At 40.1% G+C, this 16,305-nt stretch overlaps 1 protein-coding gene across 3 annotated transcripts in view; it reads left to right on the top strand.

Annotated features, from left to right (window-relative positions):
* Positions 1-237: 237 nt before the first annotated feature.
* fibcd1a (fibrinogen C domain containing 1a) overlaps positions 238-16,305 on the top strand; it is a 201,222-nt gene continuing 185,154 nt past the window's right edge. Inside the window, exons 1-3 of one of the 3 annotated variants that reach the window (XM_079826745.1) lie at positions 265-603; positions 813-895; positions 4,163-4,270. In XM_079826745.1, coding sequence (XP_079682871.1) covers positions 4,265-4,270 — 6 coding nt within the window. In that variant the 5' untranslated portion in view covers positions 265-603; positions 813-895; positions 4,163-4,264. Of the gene's footprint in view, positions 896-4,162; positions 4,271-16,305 lie in introns of all 3 variants that reach the window. The other 2 variants (XM_079826744.1, XM_079826743.1) reach the window with 2 other exon arrangements.

Below are 16,305 nucleotides of genomic sequence, written 5' to 3' on the forward strand. Positions count from 1 at the left end.
CAATTTCCAAGATACTCTACTAAGAAAATAAATTCACAAAACATCTAAAGCAACATACATTAAACATACAATAAATGAATGAAAATAGAAATAAATAACATGAAACATTGTCATCTTCAATCAGTCAAATCCTCGATACGGACCCATTCGTGATCGAATCGTTCAGTCCAGTGCGTGAGACCTGTTTAGTGAACCGGTTCAAATGACTCATTAAAAAGATCCGACTCAAAAGAACGATTCGTTCACGGATCGGACATCGCAAGCAGACACGGTGTAAGCACAAGATAGGGGGGGCGGATTTCAGGAGCGTGTTATCACACCACAGGAATGAAGCAAATCAAACGGATGCTTAACATATAGTTATTTCGCATAACTTTGTGTTTTATTATCTAAACCCGCGGTTTTTTGTTTCTCACTGACTGGATAGGGAAAGTTTCATATCTGAGGAGGAATAACGTTACCTGTCAACTAACGGAACGCATCATCCGCAAACCGTCACACCTTCGCCTCAGTGTTTGAGAGCGTTGAGGAGATCGGGTCTGCTCTCGGACTGCATTTTCTTGTTTTGTTTCTTTTTGGGGTGAGGGATATAAGTCCCTTGAAGTACGTATATTTTTCTTTTACAAAATGAGTGTGGATCTCTAGTTCTGTGCCCCGGTTTTCAGTAGGTTTGTGCGAATCATTTTGTGAAGTAGTTTTAGTTCCCCTAGACTGTTGTGTTGTTTCATTTTTCTCTTTCTTGGATGCTGGAATTTAAGACTGACAGTCCCGTTCTCTCCTCATGCCTGTGAAAACAACTCTCGGATGGTAAGGATTCCAGAGAATGGTAAATGATCGATGGAAAATCATGAACAGTGTTTCAGAACTCGAGGATGGTCAGCAGCATAAACAGCAGGTATGTTGCACGCGCATCATGAAGATATTAGACCAGTGTCGATGCATTCGTGAAAACTATGATCACGGTCAGATGCATGTCAGATTTCGTTTTATATAGCAAGCAATCAAAAATTCAGTGTGATATCACTCGGAGCTGCTGAATATTTTGAAACACATGCCACTATTAACAAATCCCAAATACACGAACATTGTAGAATAAATTAAGCAAATATAATTTGAGAAATTTCAGGAGGCTGTTTGTCATCTTGGCTATTCTGTGTCTTCTCACTAGCTGCTTTGGTTCAGAAAGTGTTGCCTTGAAAGAGATTTAAAGAGTATGACTTTAAAGAATACATGAATGTATTATTGAAGGACTTTTTTTGGATGTGCATCTTTTTTCATGACACACGTATATAGTGTATATATATATATATATATATATATATATATATATATATATATATATATATATATATATATATATATATATATATATATATATACCGGTATACACAATTGGCCAAAATGTTGTGGGAAAAAAACTAAAATTTATTATGTATATATATATATGTAATAGGCACATTTTAGTTTTTTTCCCACAACATTTTGGCCAATTGTGTGTGTATATAATATATAGAGTGGTACTGTACTGACCACTCTGTTCTCTGGATATCAGTATCTTATATATATATAATGTACACACACAATTGGCCAAAATGTTGTGGGAAAAAAACTAAAATGTGCTTATTACATATATATATATATATATATATATATATATATATATATATATATATATATATATATATATATATATATATATATATATATATATATATATATATATTAAGATACTGATATCCAGAGAACAGAATGGTCAGTACAGTATATATATATATATATATATATATATATATATATATATATATATATATATATATATATATATATATATATATATATATATATATATATATTAAGATACTGATATCCAGAGAACAGAATGGTCAGTACTGGGGCTGAAAAACAGTACGCAGGACAATTTAGTGACAACAAATAAAATGTACACTAAGGAGCACTTGCTTTACACAATATTTATGACTAAAAATGATTTGAAAGCAGAAAATTCACCTAAATATTGACAGATTAATCGGCCTAATACAACTTTATTGGCAGTAAAGAATAAGCCCCTTTAGCTTTCAAGCATTCAGAGTGATATAGTACGAGTGTCAGATGATACCTCTCTCCATGCCCTCTGCACACGAGGGAATACATTTGTTTCTATTATGCAGCTCACAGAAGTCGGGGATTAAGCTCAGCCCCTCCATGTATGAGCGACTGCATGTCTGCCAGAAAATGTCACTCATGACTGGTGGAAGTTCATGCATTCACCGCAGAGAGAGAGCGCATCGCAGATCGACACGCTGAAGGGTGTTGCATCTTTGATTCCCTTATCTCTCTCTGTCCTTTTCAAAGCTTGTTTGAAAAAAAAATCTATATCTCGCAGTTGCCTGCATTTCACAGCAACTGTAATCTGCTGTGAGCATTTAGGGGGAAATGTGCATAACACGCTGTTTATTGCAATCCTGATTATAGAGGTTTAAGGATGGGATCACGGTTGTAAACAGCTGTTTATTACTGCTATCATCCTCACGTGGCGTCCTCTAACCTTCTCTCAGCGGGGGAGTGAAGTGTGCATAATACAATGCCCTTTCAGGAATATGTCAAGCCCTGCTTTTGAAGCATCAACACGAGCCGCTTGTTTTAATGGCAGTTCTTCATTTGCCTGACTTGTGTAACTGAGTCATTTTATCACGCGGCACAACCAAAGTGTCGTGCCAGTTTATCAAACTGCCTGGGCTTGTTTGCATTGTGCTGTGTAAGTTATTTTAGGGCTTGTTAATTAATCAACGCAAATTCATCTGCCATCCATTTCTGACTGATGTTTATTAATAAAATATTCGTTTGGGAGCGGGAGTGAGAGAGGAGGGGTGGGATCCCATGGGACGAATAAAACCGTTCACCTGCTGTGCTGGAGCGTTCAGACTTTGACGGACACCATTTGTAATTCCTCATGCTGCTCTTTGTGCCTTGATTTTTTTTCCAGTTGGGTATAATGGGCGAAGCCCCTGGTCCGTTGTGCAGCTGTAAAAACGAGTTAAAAATAGTCTTAAGGGTCCTGTGAGACAGGCGCACAGGTAAAATAAGGATTCGCATGTTTTAGCTTTCCTTCAGCAATGCGATTCTGTGTGTGCGTGTGTTATATAAATTCCACACAAGTCACATTAACATTATTGCATGGTCAGATGGACTCATTAGCTCCTTGTTCCTCAAATGCTGGGCATTTTTTTTATTGTCGGCCCACCCTGCAGACACACATGCTGGAAATAAAACTGCTGCAGTGATTTTTTAAACTCTTTTTCTTTTGCTGTTTACTGACCTTCATGTCTTTTCCAAAGCAAAATGATTTTCTTTCTTCTGTGGGACACCAAAAGAGATATTTAGAAGTTGCTGTTTTGCATGCAATGAAAGTGAATGGTCACCAAAAGGGCCATAAAAATAGCCCACACAAACTGTGCACTGTAATCAAAAGGGCCTTTCACACCAATAGCTGATAGCTATAATGATAACTATAATTGTAATAATAAGATGCACTCTTAAAAGTAAAGGTTCTTTATTGTCATCTATGCTTCCATGAAGAACCTTTTAAGAGCCTTCCCATTGTAAAAAGTCTTCTTTATAGTGGAAAAATGTTCTTCGGATTATTCAAAGGCTTCATAGAGAAGTCCTTTGGGGAACCCAAAATGGTTCTTCAATGGCATTGCTACAAAAAAACCCTTTTGAAACGTTTATTTTTAAGAGTGCAAGTCCAAACCACAGCTATAATGATAACGATACAGGAACAAAATCGTTGCAATCCCTTTCAGAATGATTTTTTCCAGAATGATTGACAGCCAATCAGAATCCACCCGAGTTTAAAGAGCCACAAACGACATAACTCCAGCATATATAATAGTCATCGAACAAGCCCTAGGTCTTTCTGAAGCTAAAATCTCAATCTCGTTCACTATTCCAAGGTTTGCTGTCAAATCTTTCGATTTTCATGTGTCTTTTACCCCATTGCAAAATGCCAAATACACATTCACATTACACAAATGAGGTTTGAGATGGATTAGAGAGAATTTATCTTATGTCTTCGTATGACTTATAGTGCACAGTTTTTATAGACTACTGTTTTTATAAAGCTTTTGTGAATTTTTATGTTTCCGTCTTGTCATTTTTGGAGCTTGACAGCCTCTGGTCACCATTCACTGTCATTGAAATGGAAAGAATACCGTGAACATCCTGCCAAACATGTCCTTTCCTTTTCGTTCGGGTTTGGAACATCATGAAGGTGAGTAAAGAATGACAGAATTTCCGTTCTTGAGTGAACTGTCTGTTTCTTTACGCTGCTACTGTATTTTTAACCCTTGAAACGGCAGGCTAAAACATCTGTGAATTGTTCTTCAGACCAGGTAATTGATTTGCTTGTCGGCTTTTTGACTTTAAAGGCATTTAGCTATAAAGGGCCGGAGGGACTGACTATTTCGAAGGCTGTAAGATACCTTTGCCATCCTGTAGAGCTGGAGAAATGAGCAGTGGCCATTATAACTGACAGACTTCATCTCAGCACAGGATGATAGCAGCCTCCTAAAGTAAAATAGAGTTTTATCAATTCATTTTCCTCTCAAATGTGTCAAGCTGCTTAAGTTGTAGTAGCTATTAGGATTTGCAAATTGAACAGACTTGCTGACAGCCCGGGTAGCTTTTCATCAGGATGAAGTGTAGATGTGGAGGAAGCCCAGATACTTTATCTCTTGAGTTAATCTTTAGAGAATCTGGGAAGTCGTGCCCAGCCGTTGCTTGCTTTCTGTCCAGCAATCTCCCATCAGTGCACACGGCAATTCAATACGGCCAAACAAAGACAATGTGAGAGGTGTTTACCAATTGTGTGCTGGACACAATGGGGATGGAAAGTCCAAACATGTGGGCTGAAATTCATTTCTTCGGGATGCTTGTCAAACACGGCGCTGCCAATTAAACGCACTTCCAGAAACCTGGAAGCATGCTGTTCTGTAATGAAAGCTGTAACTGCATGACTGAACATAGCCATTATGTGTGTACGGGATAAAACACTGGATACCTAGTATGCCCCAGTACAGCTGTGACGACGCTATGGCCGTGTGTCCACCAAAGCGTTTTTAGCCAGCTGAAAACGCTAGGAGTTCTGCTGAAAACGCCTTGCTGTGAGCGCTTGAGAGCGTTTTGGCTGCGCAGCATTTATTTTTCAGTTGAGACTCTTTGCTTGATATGATACAGAATATCTGTGGAAGGGTTACTAGTATCTCATTTCACAGATAGTTGGTTTCTGTATTGTTTCTATATAAAAATGCTGATAAAATGTAATGTATTTGCTCTGGCTCCGTTTTGTTCCGTTATCATGCTTCTTGTTGTCATCTTTTGACGTTGTACAAGCAGAATGTGGCGGTTGGTCGGTGTTGTATTTGTCCCGCCCCTCCTCCAATGTGATTGGACGGCTGGGTAAAAAGTGACAGTGATGAGCGGTGCGTTTTACTCAAAGTTGAACATTCTTCAACTCTCTGCGACAGGTAAAAAAAAACGCGCTCAGAGCATGAAATAGGCGCCAGCGCCTCGTTACGCTCATGGCGTTTTAAAAATGCGGCGCTCCCATTGAAAATAATTGGAAAAATATGCCATCCGCTTGAAAAAAACACTTTGGTGGACACACGCCTAAAGGCCCGTTCACACTAAGAAACATAACTAATGATAACTATATTAGTGTCTACACACCAACACATGACAACGTTCTGTTTATTAACATGCACTGCTGATGTCATCTGCTGCTTTAAATGCTCGAATTCTTTAAAACAGGATGGATTCTGATTGGCTGTCAATATTTTTATTATTCATTAACTGTAAGGAAATCGTTGCGAAAGTGATTCCAATGATATTATTTCTCTGTGCCGTTATCATTATAGTTGTGGTTCTTTTACATTTTAAACTACATCGTTATAGTTATCATCCTTGGTTTGAATCGGCATTAAAACGGCATCTATATTAAAGGGGTGGTAAACCACGATTTCACTATTCTAACTTTAGCTAGCGTGTAATGTTGCTGCTTGAGCATAAACAACATCTGCAAAGTTACAACGTTCAAAGATTAAAGCAAAGGGAGATATTTGCTTTTAAAGAAATCCATTTCTAAGACCTACAGCAAACGGCCAGTAGGCGACTACACACATTCCTCCAGGGTTGGTGACATCACCAGCCTCAATATTTACATAAACCCCTCCTCCGAGAATATTAAATAAGAGGGGTCGAGGGCGCCATTTTGTATCGCGGCGCTGTTGTGGTATAGTTAGGCTGGAGTGTTGTTGCCGCGATGCCGAGGAAACGCTGTTATATTCATCCGGATTGCAGGTCTGGGGTACTTGCTTTGTTCAGCCTTCATAGGGACAGGGGTGCGTTGCAGAGCGTTTAACATACAGCATGTTATATGCACGTGTGTATGAGACAGAAGGGAACAGGCGCGTGCGGGGCTCCCGCAGCACATTTCACAGAGGAAAACTTCCACAATGTTCGCGAGTTCAATACAGGATATGCACAACGGCTTGTCCTGAAAGCTGTATTTACAAACAGAAGCTGTTTACGGGCCACAACCTGTAAGTCTGATTTATTTTTCATCGATGTGTTTTCCTGTAATAGGTTGTACATTGTTGCAAGGAAGTAAACAGATGACAACACTGTTCTGCAAACCAGTCTGTTAAATGCTTATTCATACTTAACGTTATCCGACGAACACCTAACGTTACAAACACTAGCGTTAAAATCTCAACAGCGAACTTGGCATTAGTGTAAATGATTCTTTGATTAGAGCTTTTATGTATTGTTTATCTACAGGCATGCTAAACATGGTTCTGTGTGTGATTTGGCTAACTTACTAGTAAAGCCAGTGTTTAGTGTTTTGGGTTAATAGTTCTTGCGACAGATATTTGGCTATAATCATTCTAAAAATGCAAAAGTAACAGTGCCATTCAGTAGCGATCACTATAGATCCGCAGTCTTTACTCTTGAGGACTGAACAGGTTCTGCTCGATCATCTTCATTAAAATGTTCTGGGTCTGATTCGGGCTCAGATTGGTATGGTTTTATTGACGCCATCGTTTCTAATACTGACCAAAGAACAGTCTACCGGTGAAGGGAAGGGGCGTGACGTTTCCGACAAACGTGCACTGCGGTTAGCGAATCACAACACACTGGGCCAGCTAACTAATCTGAGCCTATTGCGTATTTTTGAGGGACTGGCTTCATACAACCCTGAAACCATCAGACCGTTTTACAAGGAGGGACAGAGCAGTGTAGAATAAAGGTCAAATATATGTAAAATAATGACTTTTTTTTAAAAACGAAGCATGAACACATGTTACAGTGCACCCCACAAACACAATCAAGCCTTCAAAATAATGTGTTTTACCACCCCTTTAATTCACAGTTTCCGTTTCAAAACGCTCTTTACTTAGCCTGACAAGCCAGACCCACATCAAGATGTTGGGTCTGGGAACTCACCATTGACAGGGCTCAATCCGAGGGGCGGGATAAACAGTTGTCTTACCTGTGCACGCAATTGGATAGCGCTACAACAAACCAGAGAGCAATGTGAAGTGGAGCTAGTTGATGGATTAAACTTTCGCCGTATTCGGTCGGCAAAACTCCGAACACATCTTCCTTTCTTAAGAATGACTTCAGTGCCGTTCTTTGTTCTTTCCTCAAAGAAAAGCTTAAAGCTGTAGTCTACGATGTTGAAAATCAGTCGAGAAAGCCTGAATTTTTAAAAAACTCATCCCGCCCCTCCACACGCACACCCCTCCCCTCTGTGCGTCACTCCAACAACAACGTCACTCAGTCAAGCAGAAGTAAACATCGGAACAGAGATGTACCATGTGCTTAGTCGCTTCAATCTAATGACCGCGCTACTGACACATCATATGTAAAGTTGACTTTCGACACTTGAACTTAGTTGCTTCATCAACAATTCAATGTCACAATTGTAACAAAATAGCTCAGAGGCACACGTTTGAGTTCACGCCCACGCAAGATTAGCAACACATGCAATGTTCTATCGGCTCGAACAGAAAACCGCTAACGTTAGGACTATTGAAACAGTCAAGCACTTCAAGAAATATAATTACTTTGACCCGTGATAGGCGATGCTAAACGGCTAACATTCCAATGCCGACCGGCAGCATGATCATGTTGTCAGACTGATAAAAAGCTATTTATGTAATACACCACACCATAAAAGTATAAATAAATGCATACCTGCTCAACAAAAAGTCAGCGTCGGTTTTAAGTCCAAGGTTTCTCTGAAGCTTCCTCAAACGGGCAATGGTGGACCCTATATTGATTCGGCTTTGAGTCCGGCGTTCTTCACTTTTTTTTTTAAAATCTCTGCTCTTTCCTCAATTGACTTTCTCTTTCTTCCAACCTTGATTGTTGGGGCGAGCAGGGGCCACTTTCTGATGTCTGTTTGTTGGTTTTTCTCCATTGCTGAGTTGACGCTGCCTACTTGCCCGCAAAATTTCATGTCGCAGGAGGGGGCGGGGTGGGGTGCGGTGGGTGGAGACGCGAGTGGAGCAGGGGATTGGATGAGAGCGGCCGGACAGCTTACATTGGTCAATTTCTCTGCGGGTGTACACCCAATAGAGTGAATGGATTTTTTTCATTCTTTTTTCTCTTCATATTGTTAGGATTGTACTGTAGAACCATAACCAGCATCTAAACGAGGTTATTAATAATGAACAATCTTTGAAATCGTAGACCATAGCTTTAACTCAAAGTCTTCCAGAGTCGCGGCCAAAGCCGATTCGAAAGACCGCCGTTCGCCAGCTTAGGGTTAGGGTTAGGAACCGCCGCAACTCTGCTGTGACGTGCCGTCATTATGTTAAGCCCGCCCACAACTCTATACACGATGTGATTGGCCTGAACAGAGTTTGGTTTTTCCAGCGCGCAGGTCTACCGAGAGTTGCTAGACTACACTCGTGGCAAATTAGATTTGCTGCCATTAGGGTGCGTCTAGATTTCTAGGCTACTCTTTACTAGTTTTCCTAGTATTTTCCAAAAGTTTCTCATCCACAATGAAATGTCAGGAAATACTTAAATCATCTTACTACACATGCTTAAAACTGAAAAAAAAGGCAACTGAGATGATAACGAGAGACAAGACATAATGAAGCTCTCTCACTATTTTTCTGGCGAGAAGAATTTCATCCATCCACATCCAGGGATCCAGGTCCATGGCCATTCCGTGAATGGCCTAAAACGCAATTGCTCTTATGTTTTGACGCAGGACAGCAATTGCAAGTACATTTTCTGTCATCTTTGTAGGAATGTAATGTGAAGATTGTATAAAGTAACATTAATAACAATCTTTAGCAAAACTGTGGCTGTGCGAGTGAATAGTACATACAGTAGCTGGCAAATGCCTGTATAATCCTAGATAGGTACAATATGCATCATCATTTTCAAATGCCTCTGTTTTCACAGTCCACAACACTAAAACAGTGTTTTCAAATTATCCGCTTTGTATAGCGTCTTCAAAAAGCTCAGTTTTTCGCAGTTACACATAAACACAGTTACAATTCTTATCACCCGGCGTCTGTGATTTCATGTACCAATTCGGATGGGGCTAACATCTCCGTGTTTATTACAGAAGTGGGAGTGGGTGGGCGTTACAGAAGCTCATCTGCTGTGCTTGCGTGCATCACGTATGAAGTATTTGTTTTTTTAATGAATTACTTATTGGTATAACTTATTTAATGTATTATTAAAACCCTATTTAAATAGACTTCATATACGTTTATAGAAGTGGCTGTTTATAATGAACCCACATAAGTGAGCAGAGACAAATAGCTTACCTGACACTGATATTAAAATGGGCTGTCTTCGCAGTTTCTGCGATTTAGCTCTATTTATAAATGTTATTTTTTTCTTCGGATACCATCCATGTTGAAATGAAAGCATACAGAAGATTGGTGCGCAAATGGTAGCTCAAGTAAGCCAAAAAACACATGAGGAGAAGCATTAATATAATACAATATTGGCAATCACAGACATTCGCATTCGGGCGGGATTAGATTTCTCAGAGGACCGTTGAGTTTGCCGAAAAACAGTAGGTAATTTGCTCTGCAATTTTTACTGAGGTTGTGTGAGAAAAACACAGACATGGCAGATTCAGACGGGATTAAATTCGCAAAGTACGTCTGAGAGACACAAATTTCTTAACGCCCTACCTGGAAAATTTATAGAGCTTATGTTTGGAAAACTATGAAAGGCGAAAACGTAGAGAAAAAAAATACTTTTTCAAATGTATCCGTATAAATGTAGACATATTAAAATGCTTCCCATTTCATAATGAAGTGACACCCGTGTGCTTTTTCAGCCCGTATTCAATGACAAAACCCGGCTTAAAGTGGTTTATTTTCCTTTACAATAACAGTTATGGCATTTTATGTTTGACCCAGGGGACAAAAATGGGTTTAAATCAATCAACTGTGGCTTGAATTCCAAAAATGCCCTTTTAATACCCCTTCACTTTCCATCCTTGTGGTGTTTCAGTGTTTATTGTGGCCAGAAATGCTATCAGAATTTCAACCCTATCCTTTCAACCGTACCTTATTCCTCGTCAAGCTTTCCTGTATGCATAATAAAGTCTTCTGGCCTTGGTTGTAGCACATTGACAGTGGATGGATGTGAAAGCTATGAAGTCCCTACAGATATATGGCTTTCCCTTCTCTGCTGTTATCCGTGCTGGATATCCATCACAGGATCGTGGGGCTATTTGGGGGCGTATGAATTCTGATATATGAAGTCCCACAGGCGAGGGCCTCGCTCTAAGAGTAGTTGTATAATTATAGGCCATCAATGGCTCTCCTAGATGGCGTCTGTATATCAAACTGTCATGGATCGTTTTTTCAGTGTGATGAAGCGAATGTTATTTGGTTTAACCTCTGACATAATTCGGATGATCCCCAACGCGTCTCTTCCCTCTCACCTTAAACAATAAGGAATGATTTTTAAGACATGGTATAAAAGTAAACCATCTCATTTGCTTCGGGTCAGATCTGTTGACATTTTGCAAAAGCCATCTTTATTTCATTCAGGACTTTAGACACACCTTTTGGTATTTATCTTGTGTTTGACATTTTCTTCTCCGCTTTTGAGATTGCCTCAAAAAAAGAGATGCATCCTTCTTTAGTCAACCTGAATAACACAAAAGTCACTGTACACAAACAGCTCTAGAAAATACTTGGACAAAGTCAACTCATTTGAATTCATTAAAGCTGTATTAGCGTTACCTGTAGATTTCAATTTCTGTACAGTCTAATCTTTTATTTTTGATTACGGGTGGATCTCTAGTTGTCACTGATGATTGTCATTTGGGCCTTTCTGGATTACAATCCGCCATCAAAATGTTATTTTTAATTACTCCAGCTGCTGTGAGAAAAGGCTATAAATGCTCCTGACTCCTTCTTTATGTATACAGACGTGACGTAATGACGCGAAGACATGCTTGAATTTTCCGTGGAAATCCACCATACCACTCTAATTATAACACATTATTACAAGCTTACCGTTGTGAATGATGCTAATGTAAGGAGATAGTTTTGAATACTGGCTTGTTGTGTACTTTCTCAAAAATTGATTTTGGATCATTTTTAACCCAAAAAAGTTATGGACTGAAGCTCTAAACAGCTGTGCATTTCAGGGCAAAAACATGCATCTTGCTCACTTTTCCAGTGGGAAATTACACCATGCTAATTGTGTTCAGGATTTTTATTTTGTTCTAAGTGACTTTGTGAGAATCTTTAGTATGGATGAGTGTTTTTTCTTGTGTGCAAGGGAGAGCAGAACAAGATTTTACTACAACTTTAAAGAGGCACTATTATTCTGCAGCACAATATAACTCTGATGCTGCTTGACCAATTGTGTCCAAGAGTCAGCAGTTTTTACAGGTTTTATTTTGGGGGGATTGTGCTATTTTTATTGACAGAGGCGGTAGAGAGGTGACAGGGAATTAGTGGGAAGAAAAGGGGAACAGGAACAGGAGGCAGACCTAGATCACCCACGAAGACCAAGTTTGGAAACATAATAATTTTTTATATTTTTATATATATTGTGCTGCCATCCTGCTGAAAGAGACCATAGCCACCAGGGAATACTGTTTCCATGAAAGGGTGTACATGGTCTGCAACAATGCTTAGGTCGGTGGTACATGTCAAAGTAACGTCCACATGGATGGCAGGACCCAAGGTTTCCCAGCAGAACATTGCCCAAAGCATCACTGCCTCCACCAGCTTGCCCTCTTCCCATAGTGCATCCTGGTGTCATGTGTTCCCCAGGTAAGCGACGCATATGCACCTGGCCATCCACATGATGTTAAAGAAAACGTGATTCATCAGACCAGGCCACCTTCTTCCATTGCTCCGAGGTCCAGTTCTGATGCTCACATGCCCACTGTTTGCACATTCGGCGGTGGACAGGGGTCAGCATGGGCACCCTGACTGGTCTGCGGCTATGCCGCCCCATACGCAACAAACTGCGATGCACTGTGTATTCTGACACCTTTCTATCAAAACCAGCATTAACTTCTTGAGCAATTTGAGCTACAGTAGCTCGTCTGTTTGATCGGACCACACGGGCCAGCCTTCGCTCCCCACGTGCATCAATGAGCCTTGGCCGCACATGACCCTGTCTCCGGTTCACCACTGTTCCTTTCTTGGACCACTTTTGATAGATACTGACCACTGCAGACGGGGAACACCCCACAAGAGCTGCAGTTTTGGAGATGCTCTGACCCAGTCGTCTAGCCATCATAATTTGGCCCTTGCCAAACTCGCTCAAATCCTTAGGCTTGCCCATTCATATTTAATATATATATATATTAGGGCTGTAACGATTTGACCAAAAATAAAAACCTCGATTAATTGAACATTTGACCTCGATTACGATTAATGAACGATTATTTTGCTTCTTTTTTTTTTGCCCTCACAAGTTTTTTGAGTAAGTTCCTGATAAGGTTTGTACTGTAAATATTTTCTACTATTAAAGGTGGATTTTTTTTTTCTAATGAAACGGTTCACTTTCAGCAGTTAATGTCTATGGAGCAGATTTCTGTTTGTTGTACATCAGATACAGATAAATTAACACTGTAGGCCTACATTACATTTATTTGAATGCATTAATGAGAGAGTGATTGTATGTGTGAATTACTCATACCGTCTCTATTCATAATGAAGCTGTGGTTTATACTTACTTCAAAGGTATTAAAATAACGTTTGAGTTTCTAAGCTACTTTAGTGATTTTACTTTAGTCACAGGACAGCATTGATCCTGCGTTTCTGTGCTCCTCTGCGCGCGATCTTCACGTGATGTGCGAGCTTCTGTCTGAGTGTTCGTTTGTCTCAATATATCAGGCATTAGCTCAACATAATACACATCTGATGGTCTAAACTCGCTTTAATGTTCAAACTGACAGGGCTTAAACCACATACAAATGACAGCTTTGTGAGGACGCAGGTGAAAGAGGTCTACCTTCAAGGTGCGCGCGTTGTCGCGTTTAAACGCATTTACTTGACAAACTTTACGAGCACGAAAGTGAAAGCGGCTTCGGGGCTTGCGCGCGCCGTCTCTCTGTGTGTGTTTGTGTGTGTGTCAGCGCGTAGGCTATAAGAACAGCAATTAACTGACCTGTATAAACTGTGTAAAACATGCAGTTACTATAGTGATTCTGGGCATCTATAAACACAGATAACTGCTCCTGCATCTGTGTGCCTTCAAACTGCACTTGATGTGACTGATGGGGCGGAGTCACGTGAAAACCGAAATAACCGACATGGGAAAAATACGTCGGTTAGAGGTTCTGAATGTCGGTTTCGGTTATTTTTCGATTAATCGTACAGCCCTAATATATATATATATATATATATATATATATATATATATATATATATATATATATATATATATATATATATATATATATATATATATATATATATATTAATAATTTAACTTAAGTGTATTTTTGTTATTTTAGCGTTTTAATAACAAGCTTAGTTTTGTGAGAATTTTTGAAACATTGAATGCCACTTGATTTAATATTTTGCAAAAATAATTGCTTAGCTGTTCAAATGTTTGTGTGGCTGTTGTGGAGTCAAAAGCTATAAAACAGCAATGTTAAATAGGTTAATATGATGCATTATAAGACAAATACAAAATAGAACATTACATGGAATAACTTTACACATTATCCAATCCAATAAACAGTCGCATATGGTGGAATAAATACAAACCGAGTGGCATTTGCTGTATTATTATGAGCAGGGGAGTGTGAAAATTATAGCCACAAAGCCTATTAGTCCAATGTATTAGAGGAAAGATAATCATATAAAGCATAAGTGCTTAAGGCGGTCAGTTCTTTGTTTTCTGACGGGGGAATAAAAGCTGATTTTGAATGTGGTGGATTGTGTTATTAGGAGACAGAATCTCTTGTTGGAGCCAATTGGGGTGGACAGATTATGATCTAGTTGGATTGAATCTGGCAGTATGAGGGATTTGGATGTGACAATGGCTGGCAGAGATTTGTTCAATGTATGGGAAGGTCAGAGCATGCAATTTTTGCTGCTGTTCGAATTGACCCTTGAGTGGCCTTCCACTCTTGCACTTGTGTGCAGCTGTAACAGACAGTGATAACACAGACAAAAGATAAAGCGATAGAACTGCACGTTCATTTGCTCATACTGCACACGGTCTGTAAGGAATTCGCAGAGCGGATGTGCATGTCGTCTTTATCAGGATGTTTCAGGTAAATTAATCTGAGACCTGTTGTGTTGAGCTTTCTGAAACATTCACCAGTTTCTCAGTGGTGTTCCATGAGGAATTTTCCAGGAAGGCTGATATGTCAATAAAAGACTGTAGTGGGTCAAGTGACTAGCTATACATTTACTACATATGCTGTCAAAAAAACATCCCAGATGTTCATGTCTTTCTTTCTTCAGTCGAAAAGAAATTGTTTTTTTAGGAAAACATTCCAGGATTTTTCCCCCATCATAGCCTTCCATGGCAACCAAAATGTTGAAGGTTCAAATCAGTGCAGTTTCAAAAGGCTTCAGAGGCTCTGCACGATCCCAGCCGAGGAATAGGGTCTTATCTAGCGAAACCATTGGTCATTATCCCAAAAAATTAAAAATGAATATACTTTTTAACCTAAATTGCTCATCTTGCATTGCTCTGTGACGTGCCAAGGATTGCGCAATCACGTCAGAAAGGTCACACTATACGTAGGCAGAAGTACCGGTCTTTTCGACTGAAGAAAGATAGACATGAACATCTTGGATGAGATGGGGGTGAGTAAAATATCAGGAAATTTTCATTTTGAAGTGAACTGCTCTTGACTGAATACCTTTGGTTACATGAATGAAAATCAATCTTTTATTTAATTTATGCCGTGAAGACATTTTTTACCAGAGCCTCACTCGTCTCCTCTAAGGCCCCGTTCACACGAAGCACTTGGGGTTACTTCACTGTAACCCTGTTCCCTGATAAAGCGGAACGAGATGCTGCATAAGCTTATGCAAATGGGGGATGTCTTTGACATAACCAGCTATGAAAATGGTGTGAAAACACGTCAATGAAATTGACCCGGAGGTATCTATAGCCTCGGCTGGTGACGTCACCGGGCGCACCTGCTGCACGAGGTTATAAATAGATGAGCTTCCGCTGGAGCAAACCAGATCTTTTGTTTGAAGACCAGTCCTGAAGCATCATCAGCACGGCCAAGCAATGCAGCATCTCGTTCCGCTTTATCAGGGAACAGGGTTACAGTGAAGTAACCCCAAGTGTTCCCTTTCAAAAGCTACACTCAATGCTGCATAAGCTTATGCAAATGGGAACGAGAATACCCACGCCGCCGTGCCTGATGGTGCCTGGACCCCTTACGGTTGTGTAGGTGTGCACAAGAACGCAAAAAGCCTCAGGCATTAGCCTGCGATGTCGACTCAAGGACATGAGAGCCCGGAGTGGCATGAGCATCCAAGCTATAAAACCTTATGAATGTGTGCGGAGAGGACCAACCTGCCGCATCACAAACACTTTGTAAAGGGGCACCCCTTGCTAACGCAGTAGAAGAGGCGACTCCCCTGGTGGAGTGAGCCCTTAACCCTATAGGCGAAGCTTGACCACGCGCCTCATAGGCAAGAGCAATAGCATCCCTGACCCAATGTGACATTGTCTGTTTGGTGGCGGCAAAACCTCTGTTACGGCCCCCATGACAAACAAACAACTGCTCCGATTTACGCCACTGGCTAGTGC

Source organism: Gobio gobio (genome assembly GCF_949357685.1).
Source record: "Gobio gobio genome assembly, chromosome: 10".
In the NCBI taxonomy this organism is placed as follows: Eukaryota; Metazoa; Chordata; class Actinopteri; order Cypriniformes; family Gobionidae; genus Gobio; species Gobio gobio.